At 43.5% G+C, this 14,643-nt stretch overlaps 1 protein-coding gene across 1 annotated transcript in view; it reads left to right on the top strand.

The window, feature by feature from the left end:
- LOC124798839 (LIM/homeobox protein Lhx3-like) overlaps window positions 1–14,643 on the top strand; it is a 556,731-nt gene that overhangs the window by 280,620 nt on the left and 261,468 nt on the right. The window contains exons 2-3 of the mRNA XM_047262370.1: window positions 10,069–10,313; window positions 10,416–10,828. Coding sequence (XP_047118326.1) covers window positions 10,119–10,313; window positions 10,416–10,828 — 608 coding nt within the window. The 5' untranslated portion in view covers window positions 10,069–10,118. The remainder of the gene's footprint in view (window positions 1–10,068; window positions 10,314–10,415; window positions 10,829–14,643) is intronic.

The raw sequence follows: 14,643 nt of genomic DNA, 5'->3' as shown, positions 1-14,643 counted from the left end.
CCTCCACTAGGTGTGCCGTGGCTTCCACACTATCTGCTCAAAAGTATCCGGACGTCTATCAGTAAACATCAATATGGGGCGGGTCTAACATTCTGCGTGGTGTCCGTTTGTTCTAAGTCGTGTCTCCCTACCACTTTCGCGGAACGAGGCTCTGAGCGTGTTTTTTAGGGAATTGACTAGTTTTGAACCAGGGACCTGTTGCTGGTAAGGAGACGCCAGACCACACGTGACATGTAGAGTTCAGAAGAGTTCAGTGAGACTAGCGATGATGTAATCAAATACTTAATGATTTCAGCGTCAGCTCCACTGCACTCCCTGTAAAAGAATCTTAATACTAACTAAATTTAGTGGAAGGGGTTCAAGGCTTTCCTATTTTTAGTTAGCTGGTAAAATAACGTCGAAAAAGCATTTAAGTTTACCATTGGAATTTTTATTCTACTCACAAAACATTGTTTATAAGCTGTACTATTGGTGAAAGGAAATATTTTAATACAGGATGATAAAAACCAACAGCGTTCAACAAAAATGTGAATGAATATTCCCTGAATGGGTTTCTAAGTTCTATAATGGATCGAAGGATGACCTATTCCATATCACATCTATAATCTAGGATTAAATTAAGTTTCATAAAAGAGAAAACTATCAAAAATGGTCTAAAGTGACCCTCAAGTATCTTTAATTACTTATTTAACTTGTAAATTACAGTGGCTGATGTACAGAAAAATCATCGCATTGCAGATTTTAACTTCAAGTAGCAAATGTGAATACCACGAAGTTTACTTGACGATCGACACTAGTATTACGCAAAAAGGAGATGTAACAGATGAGACTTCTGCAGTTCTGACTGAAGCCTTATTTGCTCTTATGCAGCATCGTGTGCGTTCGTTACCTTGTCGGTGGTTAGGCAGCGTCAGGGGCGGCTGGTGGCGCAGCTCCACACACCTCGCCGTCTCGGTAGCAACTCTCTCGAACTTATCCTTACTACAGTTTACCGAAGTTGGTTTAAGAAAAAGGTATCTGGTTGTTTTTTCAACTGACCAATCAGCGTCTCAATGTTAACCTTAAGCTCCGCCTACACAAATTCTGTCTATCCAATGAGAAACGTTATACTTTTCGTGGTGGGGCAATGTTTTTAATGTTTGCATTTTAACAGAGACGTGTATAGTCTCAAGCTAAAACGTGCCGCTGGTGTGGCCCCTTTAGTGTTATCGTAAGATCTATACTGTTCTTCTGGAGGGCTCTATCTTTTAACATGGGCTGGAGGATGGACCTCTTGGTGGTCGGCCGGCGTTGCGGGTGTCCTATTGTCCCACTCTTATTGTAGGGCCTTCTAGCCTACACGGCTCTGCTCTCGGCTTCTGTTCTCGTTTCTCCCCTCGGAACTGCGTCTGTTTCACGGTGGAGGTATGACAAGCATTTAGACGTTCTTGTGTTAGTCTGTGGTATTCCATTTGCTCACTCGTTGATCATATTACTTTGGTCACTTTAATGTCAGGATTTATTCGGAGCTATGTGTCATATTGCCGGATTTTCTATCATGTCAGGGTTTTCATGGAAGGTGTTGGATTTGCCTGACACCTTACACGGGTCCAACCTTCGTTACTTTCACGTCTTGAGTTCCGCTGCGAACAGGCATCTAAATGTCTGTGGGTAAAAAGTAGCCTACTCTGCCCGAGAACCGAAACGAGGGAAGGAAATGACTTTGGACGCTCGGGTCTGGAGCGCAGCGGCATTCTAACCCATTCCAAAGGCGTTCCATTGGGTTAATGCCTGGACACTGAACGGGACAGTCCATTTAAGCAATGCTACTCTCTTCAAACCATTGCCTCACAGACGCTGCTTTATTTCATGGTGCCTTGCCATACTGATACAAGAACCATCGTCTCCGAACTGCTGTTCTACAAAGCGCAGTACACAATTCTGTAAAATATGTTCATATCCTTCTGCATATAACGTTTTCTTAAGCGCAACAAGAGGTCCACACTTTAACCGCGAAAAACGCCCCCTTATAGCAACACCACATCGTCCACATTTCACTGGTAGCACTATACGTGGTGACAGGTAATATTTTTTACACATTTGCCAAACGTAAACCCATGCGTCGGATGCCACAGTGTATAGCGTGATCCATCACTCCAAATCACTCATTTCCACTAATTCACTGGCCAGTGGCTTGACACTGGCTCCAGAAATTTGTGACTTTTTAGGAGCTGCTCGACTATTGTACCCCAATATTTTAACAAGCTACGCACAGTCATTGTCCTAGTTGCGCTTTGGAATTTAAGAGCGATTCCTTCATCTGATTTCGTGCGATTTTTTTTTCCCGTACCTGCTCCGCAGTTATTCGCTGTTCCTTTTCCGCCAGTATACGATTCTGCGGGCTGAGGTTCATTTAGCTGTAGTTGTTCCTTCGCTTTTCCACTTCACAGTCAATCATCAACAGGTGAGTTGGGCAGCTTTAGAAGTTTAGTGATATCGTCGATGGATTTGTTACTCAAGTGACATCCAAAGGCTAGTCAATGTTCGGAGCCGCTGAACTCTCATGACCGACCGTTCCTGCCGTTGTTATTTCTCTACTGACAACACAATACTCCATCCTCACCTTTTACACTGGCCGGTCCGCCTCCAGTGATATTTGGTGGTCAATTCAGCGTTACGTAATGGTGTCTGGATATTTTTGGTCGAATAGTGTACTCATCGTTCGAAGTGACACAACTACGGAAACTCAATAGCTGTAAAAAAAAAAAAAAAAAAAATCTGTCAGTTTTTCTAATTACTTTTTATCACTTTAAATTACGCAAAAAAGCGTGTGAGTAAGTTAAGTAAAAGTAACTAATCGGATGGGTTCACAGCAGAAACGGCGATGAAGGAAGCACATACATGTTATAAAAATGGGTCTATGTATGTGCGTAAGTACGTGCGTGTGTTTCACAACTCCTCCTCAACCAACGGACTTACTTAACTAAACTTGATCAACATGTCACGTACTGTCAGGCAACATTCGCTGTAGGAGTAAGAACCAACCACGTATCACAGCTCGGGAGATATACGCCATAAACAATGCGATCCGTGAAAAAATGCCGCATTATGTACGACGTTTAAATTTATTGCTCCTTTCCTACTAACTCTATTCGCAACGTATATCGCAGACAGTATCCACATATGTCGGTAAATGTACCTACATAAATACACTACTGGCCATTAAAATTGCTACACCACGAAGATGACGTGCTACAGACGCGAAAATTAACCGACAGGAAGATGCTGTGATATGCAAATGATTAGCTTTTCAGAGCATTCACACAAGGTTGGCGCCGGTGGTGACACATGTAACGTGCTGACATGAGGAAAGTTTCCAACCGATTTCTCATACACAAACAGCAGTTGACCGGCGTTGCCTGGTGAAACTTCGTTGTCATGCCTCGTGTAAGGAGGAGAAATGCGTACCATCACCTTTCCGACTTTGATAATGGTCGGATTGTCGCCTATCACAATTGCGGTTTATCGTATCGCGAAATTGCTGCTCGCGTTGGTCGAGATTCAATGATTGTTAGCAGAATAAGGAATCGGTGGGTTCAGGTGGGTAATACGGAACGCCGTGCTGGATCCCAACGGCCTCGTATCACTAGCAGTCAAGATGACAGGCGTCTTATCTGCATGGCTGTAACGGATCGTGCAGCCACGTATCGATCCCTGAGTCACAGAGGGAGACGTTTACAAGACAACAACCATCTGCACGAACAGTTCGACGTTTGCAAAAGTATGAACTATCAGTTTGGAGACCATGGCTGCAGTTACCCTTGACGCTGCATCACAGACAGGACCGCCTGCGATGGTGTACTCAACGACGAACCTGGGTGCACGAATGGTAAAACGTCAGTTTTTCGGATGAATCCAGGTTCTGTTTACAGCGTCATTATGGTCGCATTCAAGTTTGGCGACATCGCGGTGAACGCCCATTGGAAGCGTGTATACGTCATCGCCATACTGGCGTATCGCCCAGCGTGATGGTATGGGGTGCCATTGGTTACACGTCTCGGTCACCTCTTGTTCGCATTGACGGCTCTTTGAACAGTGGACGTTACATTTCAGATGTGTTACGACCCGTGGCTATACCTTTCTTTCGATCCCTGCGAAAACCTACATTTCAGCAGGATAATGCGCGACCGCATGTTGCAGGTCCTGTACGGGTCTTTCTGGATACAGAAAATGTTCGACTGCTGTCCTGGCCAGCACATTCTCCAGATCTCTCATCAATTGGAAACGTCTGGTCAATGGTGGCCGAGCAACTGGCTCGTCACAATACGCCAGTCACTACTCTTGATGAATTGTGGTATCGTGTTGAAGCTGCATGGGCAGCTGTACCTGTACACGCCATCCAGGCTCTGTTTGACTCAATGCGTAGGCGTATCAAGACCGTTATTACGGCCGGAGATGGTTGTTCTGGGTACTGATTTCTCAGAATCTATGCACCCAAATTGCGTGAAAATGTAATTGCATGTATGTAATATATTTGTCCAATGAATACCCGTTTATCATCTGCATTTCTTCTTGGTGTAGCAATTTTAATGGCCCGTAGTGTATATCTATCATTCTACGGTATGACGTCATAAATACTGAAATGCGTGAAAAACTGCCACATCATGCATGAAGTTTTTAAGACATTTATTCTTTACTATCAAGTCACTCCCCCAGCTGAGTCAATATAAACAAATCCTTGACACTTCACAACGCTTTTGACAGCTTTCAACTGCGAAGCCGTCTGTATAAACATGAAGAGGCGTTGCCATAGAGACGTTTACAATATCGCTTTGTAGACACGTAAAGCAGCTGCGCTGCGCTTATACATTTGTGCGTTATACGTATTTCTCTGTACGACTGTTTCCTAATTTCAGAAGTGTTTTTAAGAATACATGGAAATGAAATTATTTCGATATTACACTACAAATAGAGTTCATTTATTTGTTTTCGTTTGTAATAGAACAATGTCAGTGCCGGGTTCGTCACCTAATATTAACTAGAAGAAATGGCAGGATTATAGTACTTGTTAAAACATCACTGGACTTCTTATGTGGTGTTCGAGCGAGCCGTTGAGTTTAAAAATGGTAATGGAATAGAGTGATTGTAATAAATACAATAAGCGTTTGAGAACTACCATTCATATAACTTTCAGTATGGATGTGTATAATATCTTTAGCAAGCTGATAGCCATGGGTTATCGAAAGAGTAATTATTCAGCCTCATTACACTGATGAGACCGGCGGTCGAGCTAAAACTATGACGTTATTGGATCTGGAAAATGTAGTAGCGGATCGTCTGAATACTTTTCATAATGTAAAAGACCACAGAAGTAGATAGTTTGCTGTGCACTTTAATTGTTACGATATAAGACAATCGAATTCTACATCTCCGGTTATTCACATGGTGAAAATAGATGAATTACATTACATTCAAGTAAAAATTTCTGAGATGCGGCCATGTCGCTCTCGCTCAGCTACATTATTCTGTGTTGCATTATGCAGGGCGATTCACGAAGATGCAAATATTTTAATATGTTATTCTACAAGTACTACTAATGAAAAAAGTTCGTATAAACATAGATCCGCAAATGTTCAGTTACGGAGTTAGGGCTAATAAAAGATTTTACCTGAAATTTAGCAACTTCGCTAATGTGAAGCCATCGCAGAAATGTACCAGGTAAAACTAAAGCACGATTTCCATTTAATACCCATTTATTTTGGTGTTATTGATCTGGTGAATGTAATAAAACGTGTCCCAGACGTGTATCTGCAGTACATTTCCATAAAATCCACAGAAGCAAAAAAGCAATCTCCTTATGTAAGTTGTAAGTCTTTAGTAAACTATGCCTCTTCAGTAAATAAAATGTATTTGTGTAACTGCCGATTAGTATTTAACCAGTTGCACAACTCCAAGCGAAGGGCAGAATTTACCAGATGTAAAAGATGCACTTTTTGTTTATGGTAAGGATAAAGATTGTAGTACGTCAGTGAACGCCATACTTTCGGTTGTGAAATGCCTAATCGTTGAGAGATACGTCGTGTTCTGGTACCCGGGCTATGTTGAACAGCATCTATAATATCCTCATCATCGTCTTCACGTATCGAGTGCTCGTACTTATTATGAACGCTAGGTGGAAAACCTCTCTCCCGTAACGTTCCAAATACTCCACTAATGGTTCATGCATTCAGAATCCTCCGACTTGGATAAAGTACGCGATGTTCCTTAACTGCAGCAGTAGCATTACTGTCGCATTTGCCATAAATAAACACCATATCGGCGTATTCCTCTGTCGTAAATTTGAAAGGCATCCCTATTTCATAAATAATCTACAAACTACAACAGTTACTATGTGGTTGCACTTAAATACACTGTTGTTACTATGTTATTTCACTGAACAATACAGAAAATAACTCGTTTCAAGGCTAGGAAACGACTCAAACAACTCAGTAACGGTTGCCAACAGTGACACAAACGTTTCTACATTCTTAGTGGAAATTTACAAATTTACAAATTTATTTGTATAGTAATCTTTGCTTCCCTGAATGTTTTGGAAAACTACAGCAGATACATGTCCGGGATATGTTTTATTAGATTCACCAGACCAATAACAACAAAATAAATGTACATGAAGCTTTACTTTAACCTCGTACAGTTTTCCGACGGCTTCATATTAGCGAAGTTGCTAAATTTTAGAAAAAATCTTTTAGTAGCCCTTACTCCGCAACTAAACATTTGCTGAACTATGTTTATATTCACTTTTTTCTTTAGTTTTACTTGTAGAATAGCATATTAAAATATTTGCATATCTTCGTGACTCACCCTGTATATCAGCGAGACCAATACTCTCTAAATTACTGCTGACCTAGCATTGATCAACTCTTATTCCACTCTTTAGTCTGTAACGAAAGAAGAATCACGTTCTCGGAAACGTGGAAAAAAGATAGCTAGTCGATAACTGAAACGAGACCTTAGATAATCTGTAGCGCAGCGCTCGCTGGAGCATCAGACATAAATCAGTCCTCTCTGCTGTTTGCAACGCATAGAAAAGTAGTCTTCATTTCATCGGGGAAGATCCTCAGAAAAAGGTGAGACGGCGATGCGGCCAACAAAGCTCCGTGGGATACAGTTCTAGCATTCGTTTCTCTGCTCCGTAGCGGATTGCCTTGACCTTTCGAGCGTGACACGTGTATATTCTATAATGGAAAATACGTCGACGTTATGCAACTGAGCCGTCTTTCTGTATTCGCCATCTAATAGCGTACCTGCACATATACTGCAGCGTCACTCGCCCTCTGTGAGATATCATTGAACGTAACGTGCGAGAACAAGCGTTCTCCACTGCACACTGTAAATACACCACTTACAGAATGTAACAAAATGATTTCGAGGGATTGAAGAGAGTTCCTTAAGGAACAAATTGAGGTCAGGAAGGCTTGACCGAAAACGTCATCGAAAGACGCTACAGGGAGTTTGCGTAGGGGTATACGCCTGCCTCTAGACCACCTTCCAAACGCGAGGTTCAGCGCTGAATCTTGAATCGTTGGCGAAATAAATGTGGTGGTACACCTTGCACTACTCATCTTGTGTACGGAAATGTACTTAATTATACATAAGAAGAAGCTCGTCAAACTTTATCCTTTGGAAAGAGTAATGAAATGGCGAATACATGCGGCAACGGAACTATTCACAGAACTAACAGTTATTTTACGAGTCATATAGCAGTTACTTTCTGAAATAAAATAAATATCGTATCCCACGACTGGCTGAGAGTCTCTCAAGAGGGATGTTCGTGCGCCTGGTGCAAGTCTTCTAGCTGGATGCCATTTTGGCGACGTTCGTGCTTCTGATCTACGTAGCAATCCAACGGGAGAAAGGGGACCTATAGTTTAACGTAAAATCTGAACCACGTGACGTCCCTGCCTCATCTTCACATAATCGAGATACGAAAGCTAGGGCAAAGGCAGACTGAAAAATTTCGTCTCACCGGGATTCGACCCAGTGTCCATTCGGCTTCCTGGCATGCACTCTCCGAACCTCCCGTTCTAATCCGTTCTTACAGTCTCCAATAATGCCTCCGCTATAATTGTTTTCCCTGTTAAGTTCTTTTAGTGCTTATTATTTTAGCTCATTTTTAATGTCCAAGTGTTTTTAAACATTATTAATGAGCAAACACTTCTTACTGAGTAAAATTTAACGGTGTCATATTAAAACTAAAATCCTTCCTCTTTCTGGATTGACAGTTTTATAATAAAAGGAAATAGAATTAGTATTATTCCTAGAAAAAAAAGATGTTCTTCTGTTCCATTAGGGGAAGGTACTCCATTTACATCGTGTAAAAATTTAAAACATAGATAATGGAAAAGTGATATTATAGACAGAAATTATATGCAGTAGATTGAAATATTAAAAAGATAAATAAAACAATAAACTGTAAAACAGTAACTGCTTCCATCACAGCAAAGTCCTTATGATCGTTGAACTTTTCACCTGAGTCCTATTTTTAGGAAATTTGCGCACTTTTCTTTATTATTTCTGGTCTTATCCAGCATAAGATGTTTTATATCGAAAAATATTCAGTATTTTTTTTAAGAGATAGTCGTGTGACTTAAATCCCGTTGGTTTCATTCATTTTGCGTTTGGAAATGGTATCTCGTCTGACTGTAGGAAAGGTGCTAGTTTAATAGCGATTAGGGCACGGTCTATTGACGCAAGTGATTTTTTTGTCTGTTGTAGTGCCATATTACGTCGAGACTTTTGTGTACAAACCTGTCTTCTTCAGTACCTGTTAAATTATTAGTTAGGGAACTTATTGGTGAATAATCAAAATGAATACGGTACCTGTTTTTCTGTTAACCGCGAAATACCAGGTAGATTTGACTATAGATGGTACCTCATGATCGTCGAAGTTTTCTAAATTGACAGCCGATCAAATTTTGGGTATTTATTTTTCTTTTATGTTACTGTCCTTACCGTCCATCTGGTTGATGTATACTTCTTTCATGTGCTCCTTTTCTTTTCTGGAGTTGTTAGCTACACTCTGTTAAAATATTTGAAGTGAAAACCTTTCTTGGGTATATGTCGAACATTAATTGTTAATGGTGCCTGGAACTATTCGTCGAGCAAGTACGGCGTTAACCTTTGACCATCAATTTTATTTCAAAAACTTTGGTGTATGGTTATTTTAATTAATGTGTTAGTCAGAAGTAAGAATACGATAAAAATAATTCCGGTCATTTCGTTTTACAATCAGGGTGGGGCGGGGGAGTATGACACAAAGGATTACTCATAAGAACCTCTTGGGTTTCAGAAGACCACTGCGCAAAACCTAATTAGATATTTTGGTAGGAGACACATATCAGTGGGCAGAGGATCTCTCCAATCTTTTAACTCATACTAGAGGTGCTCAATATGGGCTACGTTTGTGATGTGGCTAGTACTAGTTCGTGAATGCAAGTCGTTGACGCGATTGTATTTGAAAAGGCGTATAGTCAGCCCGCTTCACGAATCTGGTAATGTGGTTGCCTATATGCAGGTGCGAAGCAATCACTTGTGACAATACGGTGACGAGGGTTAACAATGGAACTCAAGGAAGGTTCAAATGGCTCTGAGCACCATGCGACTTAACTTCTGAGGTCATCAGTCGCCTAGAACTTAGAATTAATTAAACCTAACTAACCTAAAGACATCACACACATCCATGCCCGAGGCAGGATTCGAACCTGCGACCGTAGCGGTGCTCGGTTCCAGACTGTAGCGCCTAGAACCACTCGGCCACCCCGGCCGGCGAACTCAAGGAAGGCACCAGCTACATGTGCAATCTATAATTATAAGAATTCTGCTAACCAGTAGCTGGCTTCCCTTTACCAGTGGGACACTGATACATAGCAATAACCTATGGTGAGACACATTCTTCCCGTTGGTAATCTGAGGGTTAAACTGTTTGGTGTCTTTTTCCCCACATGTCTCGTTCGTGACATCCACCAAGCCCGACGATCTTTGAAACAGAGTATTGTATTACAGCGGCCGCGTGTTGTTCGTGTGTTGCAGAACTGTGCGCGGCAGCAGCCCCGCACACCGGCAAGCTGGCCACGGCAGCCATGAACCCGCATTACCACGCTTACACGGAGCTGGCGAGTCCGCACTCGCCGCCTCCGGACAACAGCTCCTACCACCCGCACCACCACCACCACCATCACCACCACCACCCGCACCCGCCGCACCCTGCGGCCGGACCCGGGGGTGGGCCTCCCGGAGGCGGCGGCGGGGGCGGCGGCCCGGGGGGCCCCGTCAGCAACGGCCACGTGCTGGGCGCGGGCGGCCCGGGACCGGGGGACCACCACGGCTTCGGGCCCGGCCCGGGCAGCGGGGGCGGCGGCGGCGGTGGCGGCGGGGGCGGACCCGGCGGGCCCGGCGGCGGCCCGCAGCAGATGCACCCGCACCACCAGCACCACCTCAACAACGCCAACAACAACAATAACAACAGCGGCAACGCCAACAACAACAACCCCGCAGCGACGACGGTGGGCGGCGGCGGGCCCGGCGGCGGTCCCGCCAGCAGCGCGGGGCCCAACCCCAACAACAACGGCGGGCCCGCCAACAACAACAACAACAACTGCACGGGCGGCACGGTGAAGGTGTGCGCCGGCTGCGGCGGCAAGATCGTGGAGCGCTTCCTGCTGCACGCGCTCGACCGCTACTGGCACAACGGCTGCCTCAAGTGCTCCTGCTGCGGCGCCATGCTCGCAGACATCGGCGGCTCCTGCTTCACCAAGGCCAACATGATCCTCTGCAAGACAGACTACATCAGGTCAGTCTCCTCACGTCTCTCCACTCTCTGGGGCAGGGGTGCGCAAATAGCGGGCCGCGGGCCGCATACCCCCCGCTAAAGGCTTTTATGCGGACCATTTTTATTCAACCATTTTTATCTTAACTAATGCATGCAATCACTTTAAGAGCTGTGGCTCTCTGCTAATCTCAGATTCTAATAAGCGGTCCCCGAGCAAAACCATCGCCCACCACTGCTATAGTCTAAACTTAACGCGCCACAACATACCATGCAGTTATTAATGAAATAAGATCCTCTGTACTGATAAAAGTTTGCCAGACGTGATAAACATTGTTGAAGGTCCTGGGCGCTACTTTGCACGGTGCTTTTACAAATTCTCAGTATTTCGATGGATCTCTTGTTTGAAATAAACAGGCGATGTTTTTGACCATTGATGGATGGTGCTAAATTCCATAGCGAATTACCACTCCGTCTACAGGCCACAAGTGGCTCATCGGGACCATCCGACCACCGGTCATCCTCAGAGGAGGATGCGGATAGGAGGGGCATGGGGTCAGCACACTGCTCTCCCGGTCGTTATGATGGTATTCTTGACCGAAGCCGCTACTATTAGGCCGAGTAGCTCCTCAATTGGCATCACGAGGCTGAATGCACCCCGAAAAATGGCAACAGCGCATCGCGGCCAGGATGGTCACCCATCCAAGTGCCGACCACACCTGACAGCGCTTAAATTCGGTGATCTCACGGGAACCGGTGTATCCACTGCGGCAAGGCCGTTGTCTCATAGCGAATTAGGTAATGTGCCAACATGGAGCAGTGGTATTTGGCATTACCATCTGATGCTCGTTATGGCAACGTTTCCTCTTTAGGAAAATTCCTACAAGTCAGCAGGCTTTTTACACGATCTATCAACAATCAACAGTATCGAGGCTTTAAATGTGTCATTTGTAAACGACGAATGAAGCACTCGTAATCGTCTGTGAAATTTGTCAACGGCCTTGCCGTAGTGGTAACACTGGATCACCGAAGTTAAGCGCTGTCGGGTTGGGCAAGCACTTGGATAGGTGACCGTCCGGTCTGCCGAGCGCATGTTGGCAAGCGGGATGCAATCAGCCCTTGTGAGGCAATCTGAGGAACTACTTGATTCAGAAGTAGCGGCTCCGGTCTCGGAAACTGACATACGGCCGGGAGAACAGTGTGCTGAGCACATGCCCCTTCATATCCGCATCCAGTGACGCCTGTGGGCTGCGGATGACACGGCGGCCGGTCAGTACCGTTGGGGCTTCCAAGGCCTGTTGGGACGGATTTAATTTAAGTCTGTGGTTTTGAATCTGCTTTTGTTTTGTAAGGCGCGTGATCTCAGAATTTAAGTTCAAACTACTTGTAAGGCATAACGGAGTTCCGCGTCGCTCATCAGCAACTACTATTGAAACATTGCAGGAATTGTCAAAATTTTAGCGACTTTGACAACTCCTTTTCTCCATTTTTAAAAAATAGTTTCCACTACTTCAGTTACTTTTAACTAATACGTACCAGCACGACGTTCGCAGCACGCTGCCTTTATCAGGTACATTACAATTACATCTACATTACATTAATCTGCGGTTTATTTGGCACATTGTGGTTGTGTAACGAAATATAACCGTTTATGCTGGCTCACGGAGTACAGAAATAAACATAACACAGTTACATAACGCTTTCACATTCGGGGTTTCATTTACTTTCTTCAGCACTTGATTCAGTAACACCCGATAGCATATAATACAGAGCGAGTGAGCTCCAACTTTCAGGAGAGCCATCCGCAGATCAAGTAGCGAACTATTGGCTCGAAACTATTTTATTCTCGGAGTTAGTGCTGGAGTGCAATAGAAATACACATTCTAGGAGAAACCTTCACAAGAAATTTCTGAGTCTCGTAAATAGGGCCAAACGAAAGCGACAAGTTACCCGATATGGAAACAGCTGTTCTATAAAAATAACAGCATGCTTAGGTGTGGTGAGAACAACTCATTACATTATCGCCTTAGGCTCTCTGGAAAATCTTCATAATATTATATTTAACATATTTTTGTCATAATAACCAAGAGTGGCCAGTCTTCAGAAATTGCGACTACGATCCTCCAGAAAGGAAACACGATAAAATTCAGTTAAAAAAACAGTATGGACGGCGTTTAAACATAAAAACATGCAGTGAAAACGCAAACTTTTACACCGAACACCGTTTTTCCTGTTGCATAGTACACTCGGACAACTGGTACTAATGTGTAATGTGAGAAAAAAACGGCTGAAATTTAAAAGAAAACTGAGGAGCTGCCCTTAAAATCAACCCAAGCGTTAAACCAGAAAAAAAGAAGCGGGCGATAGTACGAAATGAAATGCGTCGTGCCTTCGTTGCCCCGATTTCTAACATCAAATATCGAACCGACTGTTCCGTATCTTCCACACTGCAGACAAAAAAACTGAGATGACGTTTATTATTCATTTGTTAATAGGCGAATCTCCTTCTTAGTGTATCAGATAAAATTTTCCAACTAAGCTACATACCTTGAGTGTGATACGCACGTTTCTTTTATTTTGAAGCATTGTCAGTGAGAATTATTCTTCACATCAGTTGCACGGCGGGACTTTTCATCGTATTACAAATTATATGTATTTGCTTGCACGCTACAAATTTGCCGTTGACAGTTTACAAGTTTTAACAGGAGCTATTGGACTGTGTATGATACAAAATACGTTCCACCGTAGCAAAGATGTGAATAAGATGCAGAACTGAGCCGCTACTGATGATGATTTTCAAATAGGACAAGTGAGCCACGTGGAAATATGAAGGGGGAGACAGATTTTTTAAATTCCTGTACAGTGGTGTAGGGTTCCAGGTATCACACCCTGCAGCCAGTCAGCCTGCCGACGTCCTCTTTACGAGTAATCTAGGTAGAAGAATTGTAATGATTCATATAACCTTAATAACAGCTTATTTTATGAACGCTGCAATAGCGTGGCGGCCAAGTTGTGTCAATTCCGTGCTGAAGGGTATAGGTTCGAGTCCCATTGGGGGGGGGGGGGGGTACTTTTTAAATCTTTATTGAAATGTTTGTGAGTTCTGACGATACTTTATGCGACACAATATTTGTGAATAGTTCTGGAAGAGCTACATGCACAACGAAAGCTATTCTATCGAAATGTACTCCATAATGACAGCCAGGTGACGCTTATTTTTATCGCCAATAAAAAATATTTAAAATATGCTTCGGAACACACCTGAACTGTTTCGGAATAAACATGAACTTGCTAGAGAAGAAGATGAAATCCAAATCCATTCAATTGTTCATGGATTCTGTTTGCACCAGCTTCTAGTTATATGATAAGAGCTGTCTGGTAAGGCTCAGGGTTACGTAAAATTATTTTTCGTAGATTATTCTCAAACGAGGACCATCACTGTGAGTGGCTGCAGGGCATTATACAGAGGTCCCCAGCCTACTTCATAGAATAGGTGGCTTCAAAAAGAAAAACCCCACCCCACAGGAACTCTCGTTGTTTGTCACAAATATTCACCGGAGATGGTAAAAAGATAATGAAATTCAAGTTCGCTGCTGATGTTGATGTCCATTTTGCATTCCTTCTGTGGATCTGTTCAATAACTTTTAGTCACATACCCTGAGGCTTCACAACACACGATTTGTGCATCATTTCGAAACCAGTCGAGACAGCTCTATATCGTCTCGTAACATTCCATCGTTCTCAATGTATTGATTTTTCAATGTGTAGAAGTCCGCCCCTGGTAGCTGAGTGGTCAGCGCGACCGAATGTCATACCCAACGGGCCGGGTTCGATTTCCT

Source organism: Schistocerca piceifrons, chromosome 5 (assembly GCF_021461385.2).
Source record: "Schistocerca piceifrons isolate TAMUIC-IGC-003096 chromosome 5, iqSchPice1.1, whole genome shotgun sequence".
Taxonomy (NCBI): domain Eukaryota; kingdom Metazoa; phylum Arthropoda; class Insecta; order Orthoptera; family Acrididae; genus Schistocerca; species Schistocerca piceifrons.
This window is presented reverse-complemented; position numbering and strand designations above follow the sequence as displayed.